Raw genomic sequence first — 27,950 nt, 5'->3', positions numbered from 1 at the left:
ATAACAGAGAGGGGTTATCATCTCTCTTAGATCTAGCACTGAGATGAGCTGGGTTCAATGACTAGGGCTTCCATATGCCAATAACAATTTCTTAAATGACCCATTCCTGACTGGAAATTCATCTACAGTAATTGTATCAGGAAGATTCTGAGAGTGACTTTTGAAATACAAATTGCAGAACTATATTATCGCTCTAGATTTATGTGATGTAATAGCTAAGTGGTTTCAGGAGCTGAATCCAGTGAATCTCCCCTCATATATGAGATGATTAGCATTCTAGTGAAGTGCAGACACATATTTTGTACTTAAACTAAAAGCCAAATGAGCTCCTCTACCATATTTATAAGTGAGTAATCACATCTACTTTTAAACTAGGATTTATATGGCAATTTTATCCCTTGGAGCTATATCCATTTTCAGTCCGATGTGAAATACCGATGGGCTGCCTAAACAGTCAGCACTTAATTTCTTCAAAAGAAGACCAAATATAACTTCAGTATCTATATGACTTATAAGGGTCTCTGGATTTATTTTTTTTTAACAAAATCCTGAATCCAGGCCAGAAACTAAGCTGTAAGACTCTCTTCAACGAAATTCGCAAAAAAAATTAGAAAGTCATATGGTTTATGTTATATTTATTTTTGCATTTTCTTTCTCCATTTCAAGGAATTTATTCCAAATAATGTTTTATTGTATGTTTAGTTTTCTGTTAAAACTAAGACAGACGTATGTTCTGTCTTCATTAGACTATAGATCCCAGTGCTCTTAATTACCAAGTTTCTTTCCCTTGGATTAAACAGATTTTTTGTTGCTTCCCACTCTTTATCGTTTTTGCCACAGACAGATTTTTATCCTCTTATTTTCTGTATGTGTTTCCATATCATGCTTACCCCAAAGGAGACAAGAAAGACAAAGCCTCTCAATCAAAGAAATAGCAAATGGTATCATGCCAAGTCAAATGAAGCAAATGCAAGTTTCTGGAATAAAAGTACACATGCAGAAGTAAACTGACTAGAGCTATAAAAAGGCAAAAGTCAAAAGTGTTTTTACATGGTCTGATGCTACTTTTTATGATCCAAAATTTTCTCTGGCACTGAAAGAATGTAAAATACCGAAGACTACTAGATATCTGAGTTCCTTTAGGACAGAAATACAAGGTGTGCCTTGCCTCTATCATACCATTCTGAACATACAATTTATTAATGAAAAAAATATATACATGCTTGTTTGCATGTAGCCAGTTCTAAACCTTTGGCTTGTTAGAATTATGATGGAGAGAAAAACAGTTGTTCAAAAAAAAGATAATTGTACTGAATGATTGCTTTATCTCAGTCTGCTAACAGAGTGCCGTATCTCCTTTGCCACTATTCAATCAATATGTATGAAGAATAATACAATGAAGATAGGCTTTTAAACACCAAATGAAAGAAAATACCCAGAGGAATATGAGTTCCAGATTTACTCTCTCTAACAAAGCAGAATTTCTATAACATTTATTCTGAAAGCCAAATAACAAGTCCATTTGGGACCTAAGACAAAGACACTGAGCTAAGTTTCAAGCTTATTTTACTACATTTACTTTGTTAAATAAAAATTACTTTTGAATTTAATGTAAATTAATTACTATTAAACATCATATATTTTCTTAAAAGATCCTTTGAGAATTAAACAGTAATGTCAAAAGCAGCTAATGTCGAAACTGGAATAAATAAATTATACATCAAAATCCAAAGCTAATGTACCTCTGCTTTCAAGTAGAAAAATATTGTTTTGGATAACTTGTAATTAGAATGCAAGTGTGCAGGTGTGTATGTACTTAACCCTGAATTCAGGATGAACCACTCAAAACAACTGCAAAGCCAGATACTCAAAACAAATATTGTGAAATAAAGTTAATAACAGAGAGGTATACCTTATGCATGAGGTGTAGGTATCTGCAGATACTAAAATAACCACTTAATTTGCAAAATAAAGCAGATTACACAAATTAATATTTCACTTTTGTTTTGAAAACCTAAGCTGTGATCTTGATTACATCTTCTGTAATTGCACTGCTAACCTCCTAGTAATGTATCTTGTTGAACACAACCATCCACAAATATCTCCCAGAAAGATGATGTATAAGACATTTAAATGTAAATGTCTTAAAATGTAGTCAATTTTCAGAAAGATAGTGTATAATATTAATTTTAACACTGACACTATTGTTATCTATTTCCTGAATATTAAGGTGCAAAATGATGATCTTAGGGACAAAGATCATCATATCTACCCTGTTAAAAAACACTGGAAAGTCTCTTACCTTCTGTACACTAATAGGCTGCTTAGGGTTCCAATTAATTTTCATTAAAATTTGAGAGTATAAGCCTAAAATATGAGCGACTAGGTCTAAAATACAAGACTAAGACTAAAAGCTTAGTTGAACAGAAGTACATGAATATGAAAAATAAGATGAATTAGACCACAGAGTACACTTTAAAAATATCATTATTGGATGCAAAAAAACCCCAAACAGCGTAGTTACACTTTGTTGTATTTTTCAGTATCTGAAAACATGTGCTGTAAAATGTTACATTAGAATTAAATAAAAATAGTTATAGTTAATCAATATTGCTTCTAAACATAAAGATGTATCTTAAACAACATATATTATCTGATGTCCATCCTCAACAAAACTGAGTTAGTCATGATTATTACTATCCAACATAAGAAATCACACACATCAGCCATTTACTGGTGTTGCCTCTCAACTTTTCTTTCTTTGAAGTGTAAAGAACAACACTGATGCTTGAAGATCATGCTCTGAGAAATTAATGGTGCCTGAATTTCAAAGAATAAATCAAGAAAGAGTACAAAGAAAAACAAACAAACAAACAACCCCCCCCCAAAAAAAAAATCCACAAAAAAAGACCCAAAAACCCAACCCACAACATTCCTTTCAATTCAAGTCCTGTTCATTTCAGGGGAGGAAAAAAGAATAAAACAAGTTGAATAAACTCATAAACTCTCCCTACTGAGAAAACATGCATGATTTAGTAAGACAAAGGAAAACTGAAGAAGGCAAGAGCACTGGGGTAGAGATTATTACCACTGAAATAAAAAGAAGTGGAGGCTGAAGTTACAAAAAGGCAGGGAAAAACACTTTAAAGACAACAGGGTAAAAGCACATTTTGCTGGAATATGCATGTTATACATGCAGTAAAGAAGGTTCAACCTCACGAAAAATATCAGTAAAAAAAATTCAGACATCAGTAAATACAGAGTAAATAGGAAAAGAATAAATGTCATGCAGCAAAAATAAAACAAAACCAAACAAACATAAAAAAACCCCAAACTATAACCAAACAAACTCCCAAACAAACAAAAAAAGTGCAAAAGACAACCAAGAAAATTTAAACAATTCTTTTGATGCTGAAATTATTCCAGGTTACACAGATACAAAACTCACGGAAGCAAGTTTAAACCTGCTTCAGAATCTCAGACAAATATATCTGCTTCTCCTCTATTACCTTTCTAATACTAGCTGGTATAGTTTAGCTATAAGACCTTGCTGGAATCTAAGTAAATGGAATTGCCTCATTACATTCAGAATCTACAGATCTTGTCCTTGAAATAGTACTACTGATTGCAAAGAAAGGAGAGCTAAGAAACAGACATTCACAGCGAAAGCTTTTCTTTAGACAGCTGCAATATAAATAAATCATAGAATCTAAACCGTATCACCCAAGGCTTCATCCAACCTGGTCTTGAACACTGCCAGGGATGGAGCATTCACTACCTCCCTGGGCAACCCATTCCAGTGCCTCACCGCCCTCACAGTAAAGAATTTCTTCCTTATATCCAGTCTAAACCTCTGCTGTTTAAGTTTCAACCCGTTACCCCTTGTCCTGTCACTACAGTCCCTAATGAATAGTCCCTCACCAGCATCCCTGTAGGCCCCCTTCAGATACTGGAAGGCTGCTATGAGGTCTCCATGCAGCTTTCTCTTCTCCAGGCTGAACAGCCCCAACTTTCTCAGCCTGCCTTCATATTGGAGGTGCTCATGGAAATGCATAACTTTTATGTTATTTGCTACCATGTAGTTTAAAAGACAATCCCCCCCCCAAAAAAAAAAGAAAAGGGGGGGGGGGAGGAAATAATCCCAAACACCAAACTGTTTTCACTTTTACTCAGGGCTTCACCTACCCATATTGTACCGAAACAAATTCCAGCAAGATTAACTGAGAGTTAACTCCCTTAGTTTTTGAAATCTGTTTGAAACTGCATCTTCACATTAATTAGAAAGTTTGTCAAGCATGCTTGAAAAGTCTCTATACCCCAATGGTCCTTTGCTGTCCAGGCATGCTCATATACATAGCTTGTGCTACATGTATCATTGCATTGTCTTACAAGTGTTAATGTATTTAAAATGCAGCTGTTTGGAGAAAAGGAATGCACTGCATGTAGTCAAGTTAGGACAGGAAAACTTGCACAGTACCAAAGAAATACATCCTTACTTTTTCAACCAAAACTTCCATTTCAAAAGACTTTTAGAAGAGAAGAACAAACATGGGAAAAGCAGAGAAATGGAAAAAAAAAAGAACTTGAATATAAATAACATTCGTTACATCTATATATGTGCAAACACACACAGTTCAAGGTGTATTACTTTGAGACACCTGAAGCATAAGAAAGTAAATATATGTTAACTTTGAACGTGTAAGAAATATCTTTTAAAATTCTAATGACAACAGAAAATTTTATTTCACAATAATCTAAGCTCTGCATCTAAACCACCAGGTTTCTATGCAAAATGTTTACAGGCATGTTGGGGGGAAGGAGGGGAATTCAACTGCATTAGATATGAATATATGAAACTGAATTTAGCTTGGATACCCAAAGAGAAATCACTTTTTCTCAAAGTGCACCAGAGTTACTTTTGGCAAAGTAATTTTTTTTCAAATAATTCCAGTATAATAATTTGAAAGTTAACTTTCTACTCAGCATTCATTACAAAAGAACTCTGTTGGAATAAGATAATAGCAAAATGATAAATTTCAGACACAGTCTTTGAGAATCACCCAAATGCAGTCATCCAATCTTTAAAATTCATTATTCTCTGTAAAATATCAAATCCACTTCCAATTTTTTAAGGTCTTAGTTCATGTCTTAGTAGGGTGGCCAATGCTAAATGAACATAAAGAAAGTAAAAATGAGTGATAATTTATCTGTATGGTTTAATGCAAGGTAAAAAACTAGGTTGGGAAAGGTTTTTCCTCTTCTTAACTCACATCTTTACTAAGAACTTAATTTTTCACTAAAACATCTATGGAAAAAAAAAAAAGCCTAAGGAGTGACAGACAAACTACAAATCATTAGCTTAATAGTTGCCACAAGCTGCTTGTATAAAAGTGTTAATTAAGTACAAGTTTACAGGCAATATGCTAAAGTAAATACACATATTTTAGAAAATATACATGTGCAAAAGAGAGCAATTAATAGAGAACTTTGAAGATTTAGCTGCTTATTGATAATGAGGGGGGAAATCAGATATTTCTTAACTCTCATTAAAAGTTGATGAAGGATCTTTTATGGTTCTGTAGGTGACCTTGAATGCCTCTTGCCCCTCTCAAGGATTTAGCTGCCTGGGCTGTGCAAAAAGCCTTGCTGGAAACCCCCTTGGTTCAGGAGCAGCTTTTGAGCTCAAGCACTGGTGCTGGCCTGAGCTGTGATCAGCTATAGACACCTCTGACCTTTCTGATGTGGGAAAACATCCCAGCCTGGCCTTGGCCCATTGCAACTTCCATGGCCCTTTCCAGCCTTCCAGGGCTGTGTCTGACCACAGTGACCATCCATGTACCTGCTGGGTGCTGAACTGATATGTCAAGAAGGTGGAGGCTCTACACATCACTCCACCCAGTCTCCCATGCTCATACGGGGCAGTACATGCTCCAGCTCCTCTCTGGCCATTACACAGAACTGCCTAATTTCTGGAAATGGTACTGGAAACTCACAGCTCAAAGCAGCCATAGCAAAAATGTTGCTGGCATTTGGGAATGTTTTCAGGGTTCAAAAGTCTTAGCCAGTATGATTTCCCCACCTGCACAGAAGAATTAGGAAGAGGTTTTAGCCAAGAAGAATTAGAGGGACTTGACCCTCATGGCCATTCAGCTGTAGGGATGGCAAGCTTAACACCTCCTATCACAACTTTTCTCTCTTCCTGTGCCAGTAACTCCCAAAATGGAAAAGTGAAACACAGCTGAGGAACTCTGAGTCTGATATTTACCATCCTCCTAAACTGAAATACAATGAATACCACTCTCATTGCCTGGAGCTTTATTTGTCAGCAGGATTTTAAAACAAAGTTGACCCCAACAGTGAAATTCATGGAGCCTCAACACTGTATTTTACTGGGGTGAGACAGAATTTTGGTAGAACTAATTTATGCTGAGTTTCAGCCCATGAAGTCTAACGGCAGTTTGATAAAGTGATGTAACTTGGCACATAGACTATTACTCTAGCAGGACTACCACCTGTGGGGAAATCTGATGTAATCTTTCCAGATCTAGTTATTTCATTCACAGTATTCAGATCCAACCAATTTTGTAAGACATGTCTAATACTTTGGATTTTTCTCTAATCATGAGACACAGATACCAGTAATGGGTAATCTATGAAGCAAGGGATCAAGACAGTACTGTGTAACCACCACCTCTGTGAATTTTTGGACACAGCTGGATTTTATGGGGGTACTAAAAGTTTAAATTAAAGTGAATATCTATGAGAAAAAAAGTGATCTATCAGGCTTGTGTACAAGGAAAGAGCACGGTACATCAGCGGACTAGAACATCCCCAAAATGTTTATTTTTCAATTATCTGGGACTAATTTAAATCCTCCCAAGTTTTGTCTATGAATTTACATTGTACCACTAAACTTTCTGAACAAATGACACATGTATGAAAAACTGTTATTTTCAAGATTGATATTCCTTTCTGTTACATTTTAAATGAGAGAATAATCAAAAAATCTGAAAGAAAAGAGGCATCCAAAGATAAGAGGAAATAAAAGAAACAGAAAGGGCATGGAAAGATGAAATGTCTTATTGACTTTTTATATATAGCAGTAAGAAAACAATTAAGCTCATTCCTAAATATGTTAAATTAGGAAAAGCTGTGGTAACTGGCCACTCATGGTCTTGAAAATTCCCATCTTAAGTTCTTGTGGGGGGGAGGAAAGTAAGAGTGGGAATCAGTATGGACAATACTAGAATGATCACATTTTCCCACATGTTGTGATTATTAGAATAGATGATAATTAGAAACACACAAAAAAATCAGATGTAAGGATTCACACTTCATGCCTATGAAAATTGTCTACTGGGACAGCACTGTAATTTTTAAGCCTTTTTTTGAAGGCCAACCTTATAACTTATAGAGTAGGGAACAATCTCCTCAGTGATCAAGCAAAGAAGTTCTGATCAGCTTAGACTTTAATAAGAAATTAATCACTCAAATTAGTACTTTACACATGAAATTAATGGCAAGTTTTCTTACTGACAGTGAAGTGGACACCTGTACTGAAAAACTGTAAAAGAAGACACATCAGTTCTGTGAACTGCCCTGTAACTATTGTTGCAGAAGCGTTTCACTGCTTTTTAGGGGGTGGGGGAAATGGCACAGGTAGAGAGAGCATACACTGCAGTGCACTTAATTGTTATGTGGGAGGAAGGAAAGTTTTACACATTTGGGAACAGCAGTCTGACAATGCAAACACAAAATTCCCTTCCTGACCACATTCTAGCTTCTGCATGAATGTGTATATGAACATTTTCCCCAGCTTGAAGTTAGTTTTACACATACAGCTTATTTACAAGCAGTATATTTCAACTGATAAACACTGGGTGACAGTGATCTGGAAATACATGGGAGGACTAAAAACTGTGTGTCAGAACCACCTTGCAATATTGAGAGCATTGTATCAGTTTTCCTATGCTACCAAAAGTCGTAACAGTACAATCAATTAAGAGAGATAGCTATCTTGTTTAAACTGCAAATGGTGACATCAAGTTGAACAGCTGCCAAACCCACCATCATTTCTGAAACCATCATCCATAGTTAAGTAGCCTTAAGCTATATTTCTAATATATATATACAAATGTAACGACATGATTTTTAATGAAAGTATGAGCACCTTGAATATACATATTACACAAAGACATTCTTATATTGTTATATATATTACAGCTTTGCAATATCAATGCTAATATGAAGCAACTGGCCCAAAGCAATACAAACGGGTCTTTCCAGTTTTTTTCTGTAAGGTTTTTCCCTCATTTTTCCTTTCTTGTCTTTCTGATCTCTGCACCAGAGTTGAAGACAATTTACAACCTGGTCTGTCACCACTGTTACCTCTCTTCTTTGCTCTCTGCTTCATTTTGGTTGCAAATACATGGTTATGTTAGTACCTGCTGTAACTATGAAGCTAAAGTTAATGTGCTGGAAAAAGTAGTATATATTTCTTACTATATGACTAAACTTCACATGCCAGAAAAGCAATGCTTCCAATAACGGACTGTATCTGTACCCAAAGAGATAGAAAATAAAATAAAAAAACAAATCAAGAACAAATTGAGAATATAACTTCAAATCTTTAATCTCTCTGTATTACACATCATTATCAAAATAAATAAAATTCTGCAGGTTTTTTTTGAAACACACGAAAGTTGCAGAAATTTCTGAAATTTCAATCAAGGATGTGCTGATAAAAATCAGTGAACACGTGGGAGTAGTTGTTGTCAATCAGAAAGCCTGGACTTGCCCTTTTGAGACTTTCTATTTCTAACATGCTTCCCCTGCTCAATCTTGAAAAATTATCTTACTTTTCAGGAATTGCTTCTGTCTTTATCCATCATGATCCACATGCAGATACAGTAGCAGATGTAGTAATTCAGATCCCTTCCTTCCTAGATTTAGGTGGCTTGCTACTTCAAGATCCTAGTTGTATATAAGCTCAATATAAAGTAGCCTGCTATTTGTCTTCACGCAATGCCTCCACAGTCACAATGCTTGCAAAAACATACATTTACATTTCTGAGCAAAACCTCTCTATCAGGATGGTACCAAACACTACAAAATTACAACTTTTACAACTCCCCCTATACATTAGGATGAAACCCCAGCCTTATCGAAACTCTCAGTGACTCCAAAAGGGAGGGATTTCCCTTTTTAGTTATTTACATTAATTCTTAATCCAGGATTATATGCTACTTAATACATAAACAATCTCTCACCTTTTACAGCATAAAGTCTAACAATAACCACTATTGACAACACTACCTTGACTTTTCAAGGTACTTTTATCTGAAATGCGAATAAACCCCCCAATGATATCTTACTTCCCATACTGCAATAGCTTAAGCAAACAGTGAAAAAATAGGGGTATGTTGGGATCTTAAGAGCCATTATTTTTTAAGATTGTTCAATCTTCTACATAAAAGTGCAACATTAAACAGCGCAAAGAAGAACGGAATAATTATTCAAAAAGCAGTTGGGCTTGAGCTACCTATCATTTCAACCGGTCTGTTATCAGATTTATTTTATTATTAGAATCAAGATTACACTTGCTTAAAGAAAACATGACAAATTCACTTACCGATGTTACCAGGATGATATGATCTCTTCAAAATTTGACTAGGCCAGAAATTATGAATTTGTAAGAGGCCAAATCCTGCCTTCCTGATGCATGTATGAGTTTGGTGCAGCAGAAATTCACCCCTAGTTTATCCACCAAGAAAGATCTAGTCCAGTGAATCACTACACTTAGAAGTTTGAGGTAAGAAACATTTGGCTCAAACTCTCTCTCAGTAATGCAAGATACAATCTAAACTATGTAGCCAAAACAAAGCTTTATTGATAAAAGCAGCTTTATGGAAATATTCAGCTATAAATTAGTTCTAAACCTTTGGCACTGCAGTATTCAGACATCTATTCAGAAATACTATTTTGTTCTTTCTGGAGGCTTATCAGGTATCTTATCAGATAAAGTTTTGTTCATGTTCTAATCATTCAGGCTTCTTCTAAGTTCTTTCCTGTTGAAGCTTCTTGCAAAGTAACTTCAAACTGTTTCATTTTCTACATAAACTGAGTGATTCCAAACAACTTTCACTAGAAGAAGAGGAATAAATTAATAATTGGGAGCTCAGAATTCTTTTGGTCTCAAATTCTTCAAAAGATTTAAAATACAGAATTTAACTCTTCCCTTCCCCTCTCCTCTCCTATCCTCTCTGCCCCCCCCCCGAAGTGGATCATTTTTAATAAAGCAAGTTAGCCTCAGGTTTCTTCAGAGCTAGTGCATTACACTATTCTGTATAATACCAGAACTGTTAACATTAGTAAAGAATGGAAAATATGGAACTACTGCTTTATTCAAGTACTACCAAGACTGCAAGACAGAAAAGCTGGGAGAAAAATCCATGGGAAAAAGGCTTACATACAAAAACCTAAACCACTCATTTTACATAACTTTAATTACTATCAGTCTTTTTAAAGTTACCTCTTACACTCATTATAATCTTAGCCAATTTAAGAGAAAATCATTAATGCCAAATAGTCTTCTCTCATTTCAGTGATTCTTGTTAGGAAAGACTGAAGAAAAAAAGCAAACTACCTAAATCAGAAATATGTTTTCTTTTCAAAAAAATCTGAATTAAATTTTGAGATACTTCCAAAGTTTCCCGATTCCTTACATTAAACATTTGGAGTGTATTCAGCCTTAAACACACTAGATTTAAGTGTCCATGTACAGCTCTTTATATTTAAGCTATTAAAGGGGATTTAGTCAGAAGAGTTTATGAAGCCAAAAATGTGGTTCAGTTGGGTATTAAATCCTATCTTTAGTTTCAACATAGTCAAAACTTTGTTTCTGTTATGCTTAATAATACGAAGTAAATATCAAAATCAAAATGGAAATATCATCAGTTACATATAGTGACATTTCATCAAAATCAACATATTCAAAGTTAAAACCACTAATTTTAATAAACATTTTTCCTGAAGACAGAATGTTCCATCAGGGGAAAAAATAAATAAATAAGAACAGACCTACTCTAGTCACAGAAGATGGGAAAATAACTGTGGGTTTTTTTTCCTTTTTCTCCTTTAAGGCAATAATCCTGATGAATATAATGCTCATATGTTGTTAAGATAGTGTACATGTGCTGCAGAATTAAATCCTTATGAACAAGTACTCACTAATAATTTCAGAGCTCATTGAAAAGTTAGGACACAAACATTAACTATTGGAGGAAGAACCTCAACAGCAAAGAGGCACTAAAATAAGAAAAATATTAATACTAGATATAAAGTTGTTTTCCTACCTGTGTGCAGACAAATTACTGAGGTACAGGGTGTACTTTTCTTCAGCAGACAGGCCATCCATCATCAAGTAAAAAACATGAAAATTACTCTGGTTGAGAGGCTGCGTAATGACACGAGACTTCTCCAACATGTATGTATAAATCCTAGCTGATTGAGAAACAAACAAGTAAATACATCATTATAATGATTACTCTAAACTTAGATACTTTAAGCCAGTCACCATTGCAACAATGAAGAATAAATAATGTTTCTTATAAAACAGTCTGCGCATATAAAAAATATTACCGTTAATTCTACCACAGTTTTCTGTATAAATCACATATAAAGCCATAATTCCATTAAAATTAATGGAGCAAATGTCTTACCCTACTTACTGTCTCACACTACCTTTAAAATTACTCAATTTTAAAGATAATTATATTGATTTGTACTCTGTTTTACTTATTTGTGCAACTAGTTGTCATATTGGTATGATTTTCTAAGAGACAAGCTATCAGTCATCTCACTGAAGTGTAGCCATCTGAGCATTGGCATCTATTCTAAGCTCCTTCTTAATGGAAAGAGAAAGATACAAGAGAGATTGAAGACATCTTGGGAAAACCACCCTTGGTACCACTTTCTCCTTCTCTGTTCGTAATCAAGAACACTCAGATTAATATTTTAGATTAACCACCTAACATACACATGGCTACTTCTAGATGGCTACAAAGAGACAAATCCTCTGCAGAACTGGTCATCAACAAGCTCACTAACCTGTGCCTGGGAAACACGGGCATCTCAGAAGGGCTGTGATGAGATGGCCAAATGAGAAGCCATGTGAATCAGCACATCTGGGAAGAAGGCCAAGGAGGATGAACCTGACCACGATTTGCCTACAGAAATGCTGATTACAGGATCATACATAACCTCAGGCACACTAAGGTTCTGAAAAAGGCAAAGCACAGAAGCAAAGGAAATAGTGGACCTTCAGAACCGTTCACCTGCTTCACCAGCTTACAGGCATTTCAGAGGTATATGTGAAGAGACAAAGGGAGATACACTGTTTCGGGAAGTTTACTCTTCAGCTCTCCATTGAGTGTATACCACCATGCAGTTCCAGATGCAACAGGCTAAAGAGAACATGGGAACATCTAACTGCAGCTAGGGGTCAGAACTCTCCTTGTTCCCACTTACCCCACTGTCTGTACACTTTATCTCATCATTCCTTAAATACTAGCTACGGTGCAAAGATCAGAAGCATGTCCCTTCATGTACAACTGAGCAGTCCTACCACTAGGATGCAGGACATTCTGCTGCAACTTTTTGCTTTGCAATCTCCACAATATGGCAGAGCTTTCATAGGATCGTATCCTTAACCTGACCTTGACCTGGAAAAAACTTAAGTTCAGAGGATAAAATGCACTTCTTATCAATGTAGGATCTGTATTTTTGAAACCCTGTAAGCAGACGAAGATATTAAACCAGAGCTTTCCACAGTCTGGATGACAACCAGTTCATCTAAGACTCCTTCCTTTATGAATTGGATGTAGTTCTTGAACATAGAGAGATAGAACAGCAGTAGAAAATACCACTACATGCATTCTGTAGCACAGTAAGTATGTTCTATAAACACACACAATTTTTCAGCTGCTCATGGTTTTTAGATTTTTATTATTATTATTATTATTAATATTATTATTTTGTTGAAGCAGGCTGGGATTAAGCATAAAATAGCACTGAGTTATTTGCTGCATTCAAAACTGTTGCATGTACAGGCATACGCAGATGCAAAGATTCAGCTGCCTCACAGACCTGAAGTCTGAAACCAGAATGGTAAAGACTTCTAAAGATGCCTGAAGATGAATATAATTGAAACGGTATTTTCAGAATCAGTTTTGGACTCAAAGGTATCGCCCAAAGCAACACTTAGCAAAGTTATGCAGGTTAAATCCCAGTATGTGAGAGTATGTACCAGAAGCACAGTAGTTGCATAAGCATAATGACTAGGCTAGAAGCCTGAATGTCATGGGCAGGGACACCTTGCACTAAACCATGTCACCCAAGGCTCTGTCCAACCTGGTCTTGAACATAGCCAGGGATTGAGCATTCACAGCTTCCTTGGGCAACCAAATCGGAGCTAGCTTGGTTACTGCTTTACCATCTGTATTTGTCTGGTAATTATATTTTTAATTTCATTTAAGTATCTTCCTATCTTTTGCAGAGCTCCAAGTTTCTGCCTACACTGTTAAATTAAATGCAGCAAAGTTACTTGAAGTTGTGTGTATGAGGGAACGCAGCCTGTGAGAATATTGTTGAAAGCATAGAGTAGAGGGAAACAAAATCTTATGAATGTATCATTTTGAGAGAGGTCTCATCAGTTATATTGAACTAAGTATAACTATGCACAGTCTCCCAAAGTGCTGCTTTGCACAGGCCAGTCCATTCCAGACACATCCCACTTAAGCAGGGCATAAGGACAGTGGTACACTACCCAGAGGCATCTTCTACCCTTTATTTTATTTAACAGCACAGGTATAGCTTGACACATCTGCTGGCAACCAAAACCATGCCCAAGACTCTAGCTACAGAAGAGATTGAGAAGAGCTGCTGTCGTGGTTTAAACCAAGTCCCCCAACTCCCGGAGAGTTAGGAAGGAGAATCCAAAGAATGTAGCCCCCACGGATTGAGATAAGAACAGTTTAATTGCTAAGGCATAACACAAAACCCCTACTGCCATTTACTACTACAAATAATAATGATACAGCAAACAGCAAGTGAAAAGAATACAACACCCCACCAGCCACCGACCCATAACTCACTCCACCCTGCCTGGCTGAGCACCGCGTGCTCCCTCCTCCGTTTTCCTCTAGAGCTCTCACCCCTCCAGCCTTCTCCTTCCCAGTATGCATCCTGGGCATCACGTGCTATGGTATGGAATACCTCATTGACTAGCCTGGGTCAGGTGTCCTGTCTCTCCTTCCTCCCGGCCTCCCCTCCTCCACCTGGCTGGAAAAAACCTTGAACAAAAAACACCCTCAAAACATGCTCAAACCATGACAGCTGCACAGCTGACTTGCTGAACCAAGGAGACATGATCTGGCCCATTTAATTATCCTACAAGTGAGCTCCTGCTATTATGGAACCTGTATAATGAGAAATTGTGGATCAGCCATCTAGCTTCCTGTTGCTACAGTACAGAAAAAAAGACCTGTGCTGGAAGTAAAAGGGCACATTTGGGAAATCATTAACCTGGTAGCAGGACATGTTTCTGGCTCCAGTATCTTTGAAGCACACTACAAACTGAAGCAATGCAATCTTAACCTATCATGGCAGGACTGGCCCAGATTCACACTTTCATAAGAATCAATCCTTACTTGGCTGCCATTCCTACAGGGTAAAACATAATAGATGAACCTGAAGGATGATTTCCATCTTTTATTGTGCTTGTAACTTACTTCTCAGTAAAACTAACCCTACCATCAATTAATTTAGAAAAAAGCCATTACTAAATTTTAATCACTTTTTTGTGTGCAATGATCTTCACTAAAGCTTTCTTAACTATTATGGAGGTATTTTAAAAATTTATTGATTAATAAACGCAGGACAGATGTTACTGGTGGTCATCTATCTGATTAATTAATACATTTAACTTAAATGATGGGCAACACCACTTATTTAAATGACACAAATTGATTCAGCCCTTTTCAAGTACTTCAACTCACCCAGTTTAATAATGCTAAATATAGTACATCTCAGTTAGCATCTCCAGCAATGGTAAGAGCTATTAAGAAAAGTTGAGCTTCTAATCAGCAAGAATCAAACACAACACACTCTTAATGGAGCTAAAGTAACTCATAAAGAAAACTATCACTGTAATAAGTTTTTCTACAAAGTGAAATTATATATTCATTAATCTATGTGTCCAATAAAAGTGAAAAATAATGGAGTTCCAGAGCAAAGTTTGCCATTTTTGTGCAATGTTAACTGTGATTACAGGCACAAAGGCATTTCAACTTCCTTTTACAGTTCACTCGATCTCCTGAGCAGCTACAAAGTCAGCAAGTGGACTCTATTGAAAGTGTGGCTAGTGATATCTTTATTCCAGCTATGCATCTTTGAAGCTACATTGCTCTTTCTCAAAAACCATGCTGTCCTAAACACAGCTTTTGCTAAGATTTGAAAGTTCAGTGCTGAAATACAGTACAGAAACACATCAGAGAGTTTAGCTGGCTGCAGTCTTTCTTATACAAAAAGGGAAATTAATGTCTGAAACTTTTAATTGATAAAAAATGTTTGGAACACATATAGAATCACAGAATAGTTTGGGTTGGAAGAGATCTTCAAAGCTCATCTAGTCCAACCCCACATGCAATGAACAGGGTCATCTTCAACTAGATCAGGTCACTAAGAATCACATCCAGCCTGGCTTTGAATGTCTTCAGGGATGTCTTCAAGCCTGTCTACCAACTACACACAGGCTAATATGCAATCTGCTTCTTTTCACAAATCAAATTAGATCCTTCAAGTGCAAAAAAAAAGTCAAGCCTTGCTTTTTAAAAAGTGAAGACTTAGAAAAGCAAGACCTGAAAAGCAAGGCAGAAATCTTTAGAATAAGTTTGGCAGGACTGATTTGCTCTTCCTAAGCTTCTTTTTTAGTAACTTGAGGAAACTGACAGAAGTCTTACCTTTCCTTTATGGAATTTTGTCAACTTACCTCTCTACCATTCCAAAGGAAAAACCCAAACAAGCAAACAAATAAATAAATAAATAAATAAATAAATAAATAAATAAATGTAGTAATTTTACTTCTGGAAAGAAATAATCAGTCTTTTATTACTATGCAGTGGGTGTGAAACATCATCTATCAATGATTATGGGTTTTTTTGATAGAAGAACATTCTTTGAGTTCTGTTAGGTATGAATTTATTTTTCAGACTTCATGAGATCACTGTCCTGTAGTGTATTCTGTATTTGTTCAGTTGTAAGACTTTTCACTAGTTCCCACTGCCTTAGTTTATCCGGTCAGAAAGAAAAATTATTTAACCTGGGTTATACCTTCTCTACTTGTTGGATTCAAATAAAGCAATGAAAGGTACCTGACCACAAAGCCATTTGTCACAGAAAAACTCCATTGAAACCCAACATCGCAGCACACCTCATCAGAAACAAGAGTCAGAGAACACACAGAAAACCTCTACAGATATCTATACTGGCTTTGAACAGAATGATATTCTAGACCCTCATCCTTGTTTTCAAAACTTCATGGTAAAGATCCAGTTTATGAGAAGGACCACAAAAAGCCTGTAGATAAAAATTACAGTGAACATTTCTGTTATTTAGGTAGATTAGACTTTCTTTAGAAGAATAAACTGTACGTGACAGAATTCAGAGCACTTCCTGGGTCTAGGCATAAAAGAACTTTAGCATGAGCAAAAAACTGTCCCAGATTTCACAGATGTCCACTCAAAATGCAAGGAATGCTGAGTTTGAAAGTGATAAAAACACAGCATCAGCATACCAGAAAAATTACATGGAAGCCTGGTTAACTGGTTCCACATTTATATGATTCACAGACAAGGGCTGTGAATTAAACTGGCAAGAATCGATAAACTTGAAAACTCAAATCCTTCAATATCAAGCAAGGCACCCAAAAACTGGGGGAACACATGGCCTTGAAGCTTCCATTCCTCATCTGAGGAACTGAATGAAATAACCTTAGGTCAGAAGTACTGTGAAAATTAAACCATTTATGTATCTGAAATGCTCAACCAGTGAAAAAATGTTGATGCAAAATATAGAAAATCTACAGAAAAATTAACATTCTGCTTTTAGAACAGAATACAATGGCATAATCCACACATGAATCAACTAAGGAAATCCTTCTAAAAACTATTTAGTAGCTGATCACTGAAGAAATGTAGTCCATTATCTGCACTGAATGAAGCTGAAGAGGGGTGGAAAAATTACAGCATTATATTTGTATGCACAAGGCAACCCAAAAATATTTCAAACAACTTCAGTTCTGGCATTTTCTCATGTTCATATGCTTGACTTTTCAAAATTAGTATCATTTTCATCTGTTTGCATTTGTGCTATTTGTGTGTAACAAAAAGAGATGAAGTGTGCACACAGTGTAATTGCATTTAACTAAGTATACTGAAATTAAATACATGCAATACAAAGGACTTATAAAATGACAGTTTTAGGGATTGAACTTTATTTTTACTAGCCCAATTCAGAAGCTATTTGGTCCATTCTAATGTTAACATCACTATCTTTATATTCCTCCCACAACAGCTCAGAGATGAATTAAAATCAAAGAATCACACTTTATCGCTTTCCTTTTTTCTTTTTTTTTTTTTAATATCCTATCTCTAGGGCAAAACAAAATTAGAAAAAAATTATAGTAATTTCCCATACAGTGACATTTTCACTGAAGAAACTATCATATTTGCTGGAGCACAGTGAACTCTCTCAAGAAAAGGAATTGTGATTCCTACTAGGAAATACTTCCAAATAATATTATTAGGAAACTCTTCAGAAAGCCTAAATACGTTTAAAATGATAAAAAACTAGTAGTTTAGGAAACACTTATTCAATGGAATTTGGATCAAAAATGTGTCTCACCACAGATTTTTTCCATCCAGGAAGATCAGTGCAAGTAGTAAGCTGTCTGTACCCTTATTTCTGTACATAGCTCTCACTTCAGCACAGGGTAACTTTAAGATGACCTATTCAGACCAGAAATGAAACCTCTCCCTGACTGCCTTTGAAGACCAGAGTTTTCAGAATCAAACTGAAGTTTTGCCCAATATTTATTTATATATTTATTTTTCACTAATGAACTCTTACTAGACTCACAAACTCCCTCTTACTGTAAAATCAGGCACAAATTGCACACTATCTTACCTCTAACAAGAACAAACATCAGTATGATTCCTAGCTCCTTCAGAAGAAGCTCAAAGCTGTGACAAATTACTTCGTAGTATTACAGAGTATGTTTGTATTTTGTTTGCCCTTAACAGGTACGTTTATTACTTATTTAAGGGATACTTCAAATACCGAATACAGTATTAGATAAATGTGCAAAAATTAATCTATTTTCTACTTTTATTTCACAGTAAAGTGACAGATAGCTGTCACAGTTCATTGATCGCGGACATAAAATAAGATTTCCTGGGCTCTGAGAGGAATCAGTGGTGTTAATCTGTTTTCTTGTCTTTCTCTGCCATCTAGTGGTTGCATAGAATTGAGCTCTCCCTCTTAATATTGCACTGCCCTTGACAACCGGAAATCGCGTGCCATTAAACGTGTTCGAGACTCCTGAAAACACCCTTGCCTCTGTCACATATTCTGAAGCCTAACTCGTTGTATGGCACACTGGGATCCCTGATCTCTGGGTGATGTCAAAATAAGCAGATTAAATGATTCTTACCTCCAATTAATGTTTTTTGCTTCTCACAAAACTGTAGCTCAAAATATTTTATAAAACAGCTGGAAAAATCATTCAAGGGTGTCTTAGCATGTCCAAAGGCCTCCAAGATACAGTTTACCTGCAAGACAACAGTAAAGAAGTAATAAGAGAGGAAATAAACAGCGAGATACTTCAATAAACATGAGTGAGGTCGGCTTGTTATAAAAAACTGGGTGAAAAAAAACAAACAAACGAACAAAACACCAAAAAAACCCAAGCAAACAACATCTTTTAGTTGGAATTTAACAAATTCAGTGATTTTTTCTTCGAAATAGAAATTAAGATAAAGGAAAAGAAAGAAAAAGTGCTGTCAGAACAGTGGAAGTTCTAAAAGCAAGAGGGAATATAATGGCTCACAGGTGAGTTGTGTCCTTACCAGTAGTTTGGATACAAGTGATAGGAGTCATATGCCCAGAAGTGACACGCTTAGGAAAAGATCAGAATCTTGGAAGGCAGTTATGCTTGTGAAGTTAGTCAGTCGATACAAATAACCAACTCAAGGAATTTACTAGCTTTATGTGATACCAGAAATGGCATAAATTATTGATTTCAAATAGAACTACTTCAGTGAAAAGCTGATGAAAAAAATAGATTCAGACTTTTTTTTTAATGGCATCTCTCGCTAATGCATTTCCATGTTACATCTTCATGGTCACCGCAATTATTTTTAAAAGATAATTAAAAAAAAAAGAATTAAATATGCCATCTTTATTACATATGTTCTCTGTATTTAGCTTTTTTGTGTATAATTGGTTTCTTAAACCCCTTACATCCTGAAGAATTTATTTCAGCACTTTCCTCTTTTGCATCCTAAGATACTGATTTCAATGTGGCCCAAATACACAATTGTTCTCATGTAACAGTGTTTTGCTGAAGCTCGATGACCTAGCTGGGTGGGGGGGGAGGGGTGAGAAGGGGGCTGTGAAGAGACACAGATAATACGTAGTTCCAGTCATAAATACGGAAATTTTAAAAATCAGACCTTTCAGAACTCTTTGTTATACCAGCTATTTGTGCAGCAGGTGGCAGCAGAAAACTAGCCAGCCTAGTCTGGTTCCACTCCAGTAATGCTGCTTGGGATGTATTTGCTCATTTGGCTGATTCAGCACTATGTTGTACCTGTGCAGCTTTATTAGCTTTAATGGTGCTATGCACAACTGCAGCAGGAATTAATCCAGGCTATCTTAAAACACCTTAAAAGACAACTAACCCAAAATTTCTACTTGATTCCTCATAGCTGGGATGTGCCACATCTATGTTCCTTGTCTGACAGCAGGTGTCATCTATGCTAGTTACAAGGGATCTTTCTTAATACACTATAATTCTCTTCCAGCTGCACTGAACTGAGTCTCATTGACACATATGGCTACATCTACACTGTTAAACAAAACAAGACCAGGATCAGGACTCTCTAACATCAACGGCAAGTGGCCTGATAAGGCTCATGTCCAGAGATCTAACACCTGGGTTTTTTGCTGAACAGGGTGGACATACTGCTGTGAATGGTCCCTGGCACATGCTGTCCTCTGAACTGTGCCCAGAAGACCTGTTGGGGAGTTAAACTGTGTCAGAGGGCAGGTTAACAGCTGCATGTTAGGGACTGTGCTGTTTACTGCATAGACCTAGAGTAGATTAGTCTACAAAGTTAACTAATTTTCTCAGGCCTAATTTTCTCAATTATCCCACACAGATATCTCTTCTTAATGGAGGACAATTTGTTTCATTGCATTGGATCACGATGGCTGTCCCTGGGAATTTTCCTCTGGTCAAGACAAGATGCAGCAGAGACAATACTACTTGCCACACCTCTTGATTCCCACTGCTGCCGTATTAGTATCCAAAGCACACAGTTTTCAGTTGCTTATTCACAGTTACTTATTTCCTTAGTTTTATTCATTACTTAATCTGAACTTCAGGAAAGAAAAGGACATGGAGGATCTGACCTGAATTTTGTAGTTCTACTTTAAATAACATCCATGGCCTGATCAGTTCAAAACTGTGTAGGTGGTAAAAAAAAAAAAAAAAACAAAACACCAAAAAACAAAAAACATAGCAGAAATAGATATCTCTTGGAAATCTGGCCTCTGGGTTTAAAATAGAGTATACTGTCCCTATAGAATGGTATTATTGTAATACTAGGCTTTAAAATTAAAATTTAAAAAAAAGTGAAAAAATAAGAAGGGTTTTCTTAACATTGACATGTGAAACCTAGATTAAATGTGTCAGTTTAGTTCATCAATGGATCAGGTAACACTGTGCAAAACACTCTAACATAGCAACTGTATGACTACATGACGTAAAATAAAGCTACAGCTTATTGAGTTGCAGTTTTTTCAGTGTCATCAGGCTTTTTTGATGTACCCAAAAACCAGAAATGCAACACTGTTTTCTAAAAGCCACTCAAAATCCATAGGACTTGTATTATCTTATCAGCTGGAATGTACAAAATATGAACCAGTGTGTCTTTTCCACATCCCAATAATCGTGATTTGTAGGTTGTCTGTTAGTGTCAGCTGTACTTCTAACACACTTATATCATCCTTATGGACTGAATCATACATAATTCAGTAAGAAGGCAAAGTTTTGAATGATGCATGTGATGCTATTAAAAAAAAAAAAGAAAAAAAACCCTGAATGATTTCTAGAGTTCTGTTGAATATCATGCAAGTGGCTGATGAAAGCTAAAATGACAGTATCTTGGGTTGACTGTAAGTGTTTTTGTAGAGGAAAGTCACCAGAGTAGGTGAAGGAGTCTAAACATTTTCCTTTTAAAACATGAAACCCAGAACTGAGCTATGGCAATGCAGACTGTGCCAAAACTGTTTCTGAGCTGGGATCTCAGATGAGAAGTTTCAGCAGGAAAGGCAATTTTTTAGAAGAACTTGAATCAGCAATAGAGGGTTCAGCATAATTTAAAATGCCAGTATGAACCTTTACAGCCATAACAATGAAACACGAGTTGCAGTGTTTAGTCAAAAGAAACTTTACAATGTACTAGCAAGGAGACACATATATCTGATATGTGAAACAGGTTGTCAGGATTTCATGATATACACACGGAGCAGAATTTGGTTCTGCTGCTAGAATCAAATATGACTGAGCAAATATTCAGAACTCCTGCCTATTTCATAAAAATATTTAGTATGCAAATACTGGGCTATATAACTGTTCAGATACTTCAGTTTTCCTGAAACTATTTTCTGTCTTATATACTATTTCTTCAGATGCCTCCATAGTCCTTACACTGTCCAGTGAAGCATCACCACAGCCATACAGATAAATTTATTTACTTACTGAAGGCAATTAGTATATATTTAGGAGACAGTACCTTACCACACAAATGTTTCTTGTTCACTGAAACACTGCAGTCCAAAGTCACCAAAACATTTAGAAAGAAAACTGGCCTTCAATTTACAGACTTCTCCCATCACATCAGTGTGAGCTTGATTCTGTTCTCATTCAGGTCAATTCAAGAAAGAAACCTCCTTTGACTTCAGCGGTGAAAGTAAACCCAGATGTCTTTTTCCTTACAGTTCAATGCCTTTGACTATGCAAGAGGCCACATTTTTTCCTTGTTCTACTCATTGATCATAATGCTACTTACATGTTTTATCTTTGTATCAAAGGTATTTCTGCTGGAGCTGGCTCTGCATGTGAGGTGCTTCACTATCTGTTTGCAGGCTTCAGTCTTCCCAGAACCACTTTCTCCACTAAGAAAATGGCAAGGCAAGAAAGAGAGGGGGAAATCACTGTTAGTTTCACATTTGATATGTTATTTATATTCTCTGCTAGCTCCGTTTTAATGGGTTTAAGATACCACAGTCAAACTTTCATTTCAAATAACAGAAGGTTTATGGTTGACAAATAATAAAGAACAGAATGCAGGAGATAGGCTGACTTTCTATGTTCATGAGGGCTGTCAGAACTGTCAAGGTATATTGTCTTGTACCAAAAGCCATGCCATTCAAATCTAAAGCTTTCAAGCCACTTGGAAGGTATTTATAGCAAACACTTCATCTCCTCCTTTACCTTCTGTCCCGCAAAGTAGCCTGCTTATGCTGCCTAGATGTCCTTACAAATGGGGAGATGCTACTGTGGTAATGATGGGGTTCAGAAGGAAACAAAAGCATAGAATGCAACAGGATGAAGGGAAACAGGAAAGGAACCAGAAGGAAAGAAAAGCAAAAAATAAATGATTTTACAATCTGTCCCATTTCTGCAGCGCAATACACTCTGACTTCAGTGATCCTGTTTCACTTAATTTCTTGTTCATGACACGGAATAAACATTCCAAAGAATGAGAATCTCTGAGGGGAGAAATGAGCAAAGAAAAAGTAAAAGGCAATATGAACAATGAAGATGGAAGAAACAAGAGAGAAGGGGAAAGGAGGAAAGGAGCAAACTTTGTGGTGCACTTTAAGTATGGAGAAGGAAGGAAAAGAAACAAAAGAGATGGAATGGATGAAGCTAGTGCGGCCTGATAAAGAAATTCATGTAAGAATTTCTTACTTGAATTATAAGAAGTTGTTTTTCCTGTAGACAACTGAAACAAAATGTAATTTAATGCTCCTTCATTTATCTGCTTGATCAAATTTAAGTGGTTGTTTCTACAACAGCCAGCTCAGCTTTATTCTTCACAAGTACAATTGCCTTGGGCTTGTCAGTTTATTATCTGTATAGTTTAGTTTCTGAATACGAGAGGGCAGCAAAATATAGTATCTGTCTGGCCATTGTTTTAGATATTCAGATCTCACTTTAGAGGAGAAAACAATTGAATGAAGAAACAAAAGAGGAAGGACAAAAAGGTCATCATACACAGACAGGGATGGGATCTCTGCACTATTTAATCTCATTGAATTCTCATGGGACATATATGCCAATCTGTTTTATATCTTATTTGTTTGCCTAGTAAATTGTAGTCGTAGGTAACAAGACAGATGTCTCATTACTATATGCGATGTGTAAAACTGCTTTTATCTATGTCATCCATGTGTCTATAATGATCTCAAGTCTGACCCAGAACTACAAACTCCTATTGGTATCAGTAGGAGGTTTGTAGTCCAAGACAGCAAAGATTTGCAACCTGGATATATGTTATGCAAAGACCTCAAAATATAGCTCACAAAGCCTATTTAACCCAGATTTTAGAAAGAAAGAAATCATGTGAAAGAAGGTCACTGTCATAGCTAATATGAATCTAGTATCTCAACAGAAGATCTACAAAACTGTCAGGGAGCTCTGTAGGTGTGGTATCCCTCGCTCATATCTTCAGCTTCTGACTCTGAAAGAGTTTCAAAAGTCAGATGATACTTGAGGTCACCCTCTAAAATCTGCATGCATCTCTGCCCTTTTAACAATGACTTCACTCTCCAAATGCTAATTGTACCATGGCTGTCTCTGTTCTTATGCAGCATTAGCCTTCTGTTTTTTTTTTAATAGTAGTATCTGAATTAAAAGTTCCTTTGCCTGTTATCAGTGACAGAAACAGAAAAAAGGGAAATAGGACATTAAGTCCTCTGATTCTCTTCCCCTAGATACTTCACATCCTTGCAAATTACAGACCTTATGCCTGTATTACCCCAGAAGTCAGTGAGTTTACAGACAGATAAAAATCCATCTTGCACCACCCCTCCTACTGCCCACTCACACAGGCCAGTCTTACTGGCACCTGTGTGTCATGTTGATGAAATAATTTTGTCCCTCCACAACACAGTTAATCCAAAATCACAGCTGCAACCTGCTATCAGTATACCACAGGTTATCAACAAGATTAGCTACAGTGGCTCTTTGGTTATTTCAGCTGTTAAGGAATACCTCTGAAGTTAAAACAGAGCCACTGAGCAGAAGTATTTATATATGTTTGAAAATCAGACGTGAACTAATTGAGTTTGCACAATGTGTACAGCCCTTTCTATACTGAAGATAGATATTTCTATGACTCCAAGGTCTGAACAAGACTTGATATTTAAGAAATTGTTGTAGCATTTTATATTTTGCTTGTTTAGGCTCAACCTCATCTTATGCTTCTACAGCACATGGCTTTTCCACAATTATCAGCTGGAGTTATTTTTCAATAAATCTTTCCCACAATTGGAAAAATTTGGAGGGGGAAGATAAGCTAAAAAAACATTTGACGCATTTTTACAAAGCAGGCATGAAAACTACAATTAAAAATAGAAAAATACAAAGAATGCTTCTTACACAAAGGAACTGGAGTGTTCACCCCACTTAATTAATTTGCTTCACTTTTTAAATAAGGCTATACTTTGTTTTTCACTGCAAATTAACTGTGGCCCAGAAAACACAAGACCATGTTAGTGTATACAAAGTGGACAGTTTTTGTTCCTTCTTCAATATTTCTTCTCAAGATTACTGTTTCCTAAACACTGCAGAGACACAGCTACAAAGACTTGATACTCTCAGCTCAACTGTTAATTTTACAGTGTGACATTTTGTCCAGCAGTGTACTGGGAGCTTGATGGGTAAACTGGTTTCTAGAGTACAGTTCAGGGATCATAATTCAATAGAACTTGGCTGCTGAAAGTGAAACTCAATGTCGCCTACTTGCTCTGCGCATTTCACTCCTAGTGAAATATAGATTGAAGCACTGACAAAGAAATGCAATGTTAGGTGAAATTTTAATTATTTTTATCATTGTTTGGAACATTTGGGGCAATAAATGAAAAAGTCATTTAGCACCTTGAACCAGATCTTGTTTATTCTATTTCCTTTGAGGCTGAGTAAAATTGTTTTGTAAAGTTCCCACTGCCCACAATGTCTTTGCTTTAATAATTTAATTCTGTTTGGAAAACAATTCCTCTTCTCCATTTTAAATACTGTTTTTTCACCACTATATTTTTCAAAATGTAATTTACTATATGAACATTGGTTCCTTAGAACTTTTGTTTAGAGGTGAAGGACAAGTTAGAATCACAGCAGAGAAGCATTCTTCTACAATAAAACTTCCTTAGGAGGAATTACAAAACAGGCAAAGCAAAGAAAGCAAAGAGAATCTGAAATCCTGTGCTCACCATGGGCTTCAGGTGAGTTCCAGTAAGCTTTCTCACTTTGTCTTTCATTTGGCTTTCTAGCTTTCCTGTATAACTACCTGATGGAGGGCCTGGTTCCTCCTATTTCTTTGTTAATATTTTGTTAATACAACCTTAATTACAGATCTAGTCTCCATATCTTAAAATAAGATGAATAATAGGAAAAAAACAAACACCATCTGTTTTGAAATAAAACATTCATAACCATAATTGTTATGAAAAAGTCCGGTTTGAAATATGGAAATAGAAAGATGTGAAGCAAATACCACAAGATGTTCTACAAGCTGGGGAACTAAAAAAGATAAACCCTGTAAATCCACTGCACTTGGATTATCAACCAGCTCTTCTGTTATCTTGTGCCAGTCTAATTGGGTCACTGGGCCACTCATGCAGTGAGCTCAGAGCTAAGCATGTGCTTGCCAAACTGACTTGCTGTTCCCTTTCAGAATAGCTGTGGTTGCAGTTACAATGACTTAGTGACAGCTCCCCAAAACCATGAAGCCTGTGTGAACACCCCATCTCTGAGAACACCATGGCTGTTAGTGGTCCCTGTGTTCAAAAGTTACAGGGTGGAAGGTGACTTGGATGTGGAAATACAGAACCATCATGCACAGCTAGTTAATGAAGCCCAGCTAAAATAGTTAGAAAACCAGCAAACCTCAGACAAAATTTTAAGAAATAATTCCTGCAAGCACTGAAAAGTACATCTTGCTTACTCTCACTTTCTGCATATTAGCCAGGCTTCTCTATGTTTTTATGAAAGCCGATAACTGGATCATTATTGTTTGAGCAAGTGTCAATTTCAGTATAAACAAATCCTATAAATTGTTTATGGAAAAACATAACAAGACATAAAACATGTAAGGAGGAATGTACCTGTCATTTCAGACAACAAAAGTGACAGGAGTTTATTTGTCTGTGTTCCATTTTCAATACTGATCAAAGGTACCACATTCAGAAGCACAGGAATACTTAACAAAACAAACAAAAAGCTCTATTTCTTCAGTACTTAATTTATAATCAGAAATGCTGGAAAACTTCTGACAGAATTTTTTCAGATAAGATTTCCACCAATTTTAAAGCAAGATTTACATGAACATAGATATGCATGCTATTTTGTATAAACTTCTGAAACCAGTCTCATTCTAACACCCTAAATGGTGATCATGACTACCTAAAACTTCCATTCTGATAGTATGATACATCCAGGGAAGACAGAATAAGCCTACAAATTCTTAGTGGGCCAGAATAATTTCTTCTCAATTTGCAGAGTATGTAGGTGAGCCACTTGGTCGTAATCTATGACTGAGGTTTCAAGATCTAAAAACAGATATGCAAGAAAGACTGATAAATATAATTTGTACTGCAGTAACTCACTGCATGTATAATACATTTGATTATAATTTAAAAAGATATAGTATTAACTTGGACAGAATGCCTGCGGTGATGTTTACCTGAGGCAATAACAAGCTTTCAAAAGAAGTTAACACTTTAGAAGACACGGATTTCTCTCTGTTACAGATTATTTGGCTTAAAAATATGATTTATATCACAACAAAACTATTAGATATTGATACTCCTGGCTGCTAACATATTACAAAATTGTAACATTTCATTTGATATATTAATTATGATTTTTTGATATACCAAATCTGCCATCAGCATCCCATAAATTATGGGCTTGACTGGCTAAGGATCCTTAGCTTTTAACAAGCCTATAAACTATACTTAAGCTTCCTAGACAGCTTCTCACTTACCTTGTCAGTGCTTAATGCATTTTCATAGCCTGAACAGTAGGAGCAAAATGCAGCCAATAGAAGCTAATTACAAAAAGTCTATCTTTTGGCTGTATAAGAGCATAACATCATGTTCTTTTATTCTGTAACTTTTTTTTTGGAGTTTATACAAAGATAGTTCTCTGTATTAAGCATTATGAGTGATCACTGCTTGGTATAAACTAAAAGTAATTCTAAATATTTGGTAGTAAACTTTTAAACAATTTGGCCAAATGCTCTCCTGTTGTAAAACACCAAATTTCAGTGAGTGAACACTTGATCAGATGTGAAGTGACCAGATAAAAAAAATAAAAATAA

General features: G+C 36.1%; 1 protein-coding gene across 1 annotated transcript in view; it reads right to left on the bottom strand.

Annotated features, from left to right (window-relative positions):
- The window catches only part of MYO16 (myosin XVI), a 297,078-nt gene that overhangs the window by 138,248 nt on the left and 130,880 nt on the right, over nt 1-27,950 (bottom strand). The window contains exons 14-16 of the mRNA XM_005145243.2: nt 22,413-22,518; nt 18,770-18,887; nt 11,355-11,502 (exon numbers count right to left, since the gene is read on the bottom strand). Coding sequence (XP_005145300.2) covers nt 11,355-11,502; nt 18,770-18,887; nt 22,413-22,518 — 372 coding nt within the window. The remainder of the gene's footprint in view (nt 1-11,354; nt 11,503-18,769; nt 18,888-22,412; nt 22,519-27,950) is intronic.

The sequence above is a fragment of the Melopsittacus undulatus genome, chromosome 2 (genome assembly GCF_012275295.1).
Source record: "Melopsittacus undulatus isolate bMelUnd1 chromosome 2, bMelUnd1.mat.Z, whole genome shotgun sequence".
Taxonomy (NCBI): domain Eukaryota; kingdom Metazoa; phylum Chordata; class Aves; order Psittaciformes; family Psittaculidae; genus Melopsittacus; species Melopsittacus undulatus.
The sequence above is the reverse complement of the archived record's forward strand: the minus strand, read 5'-3'. Positions and strand labels throughout refer to the sequence as shown.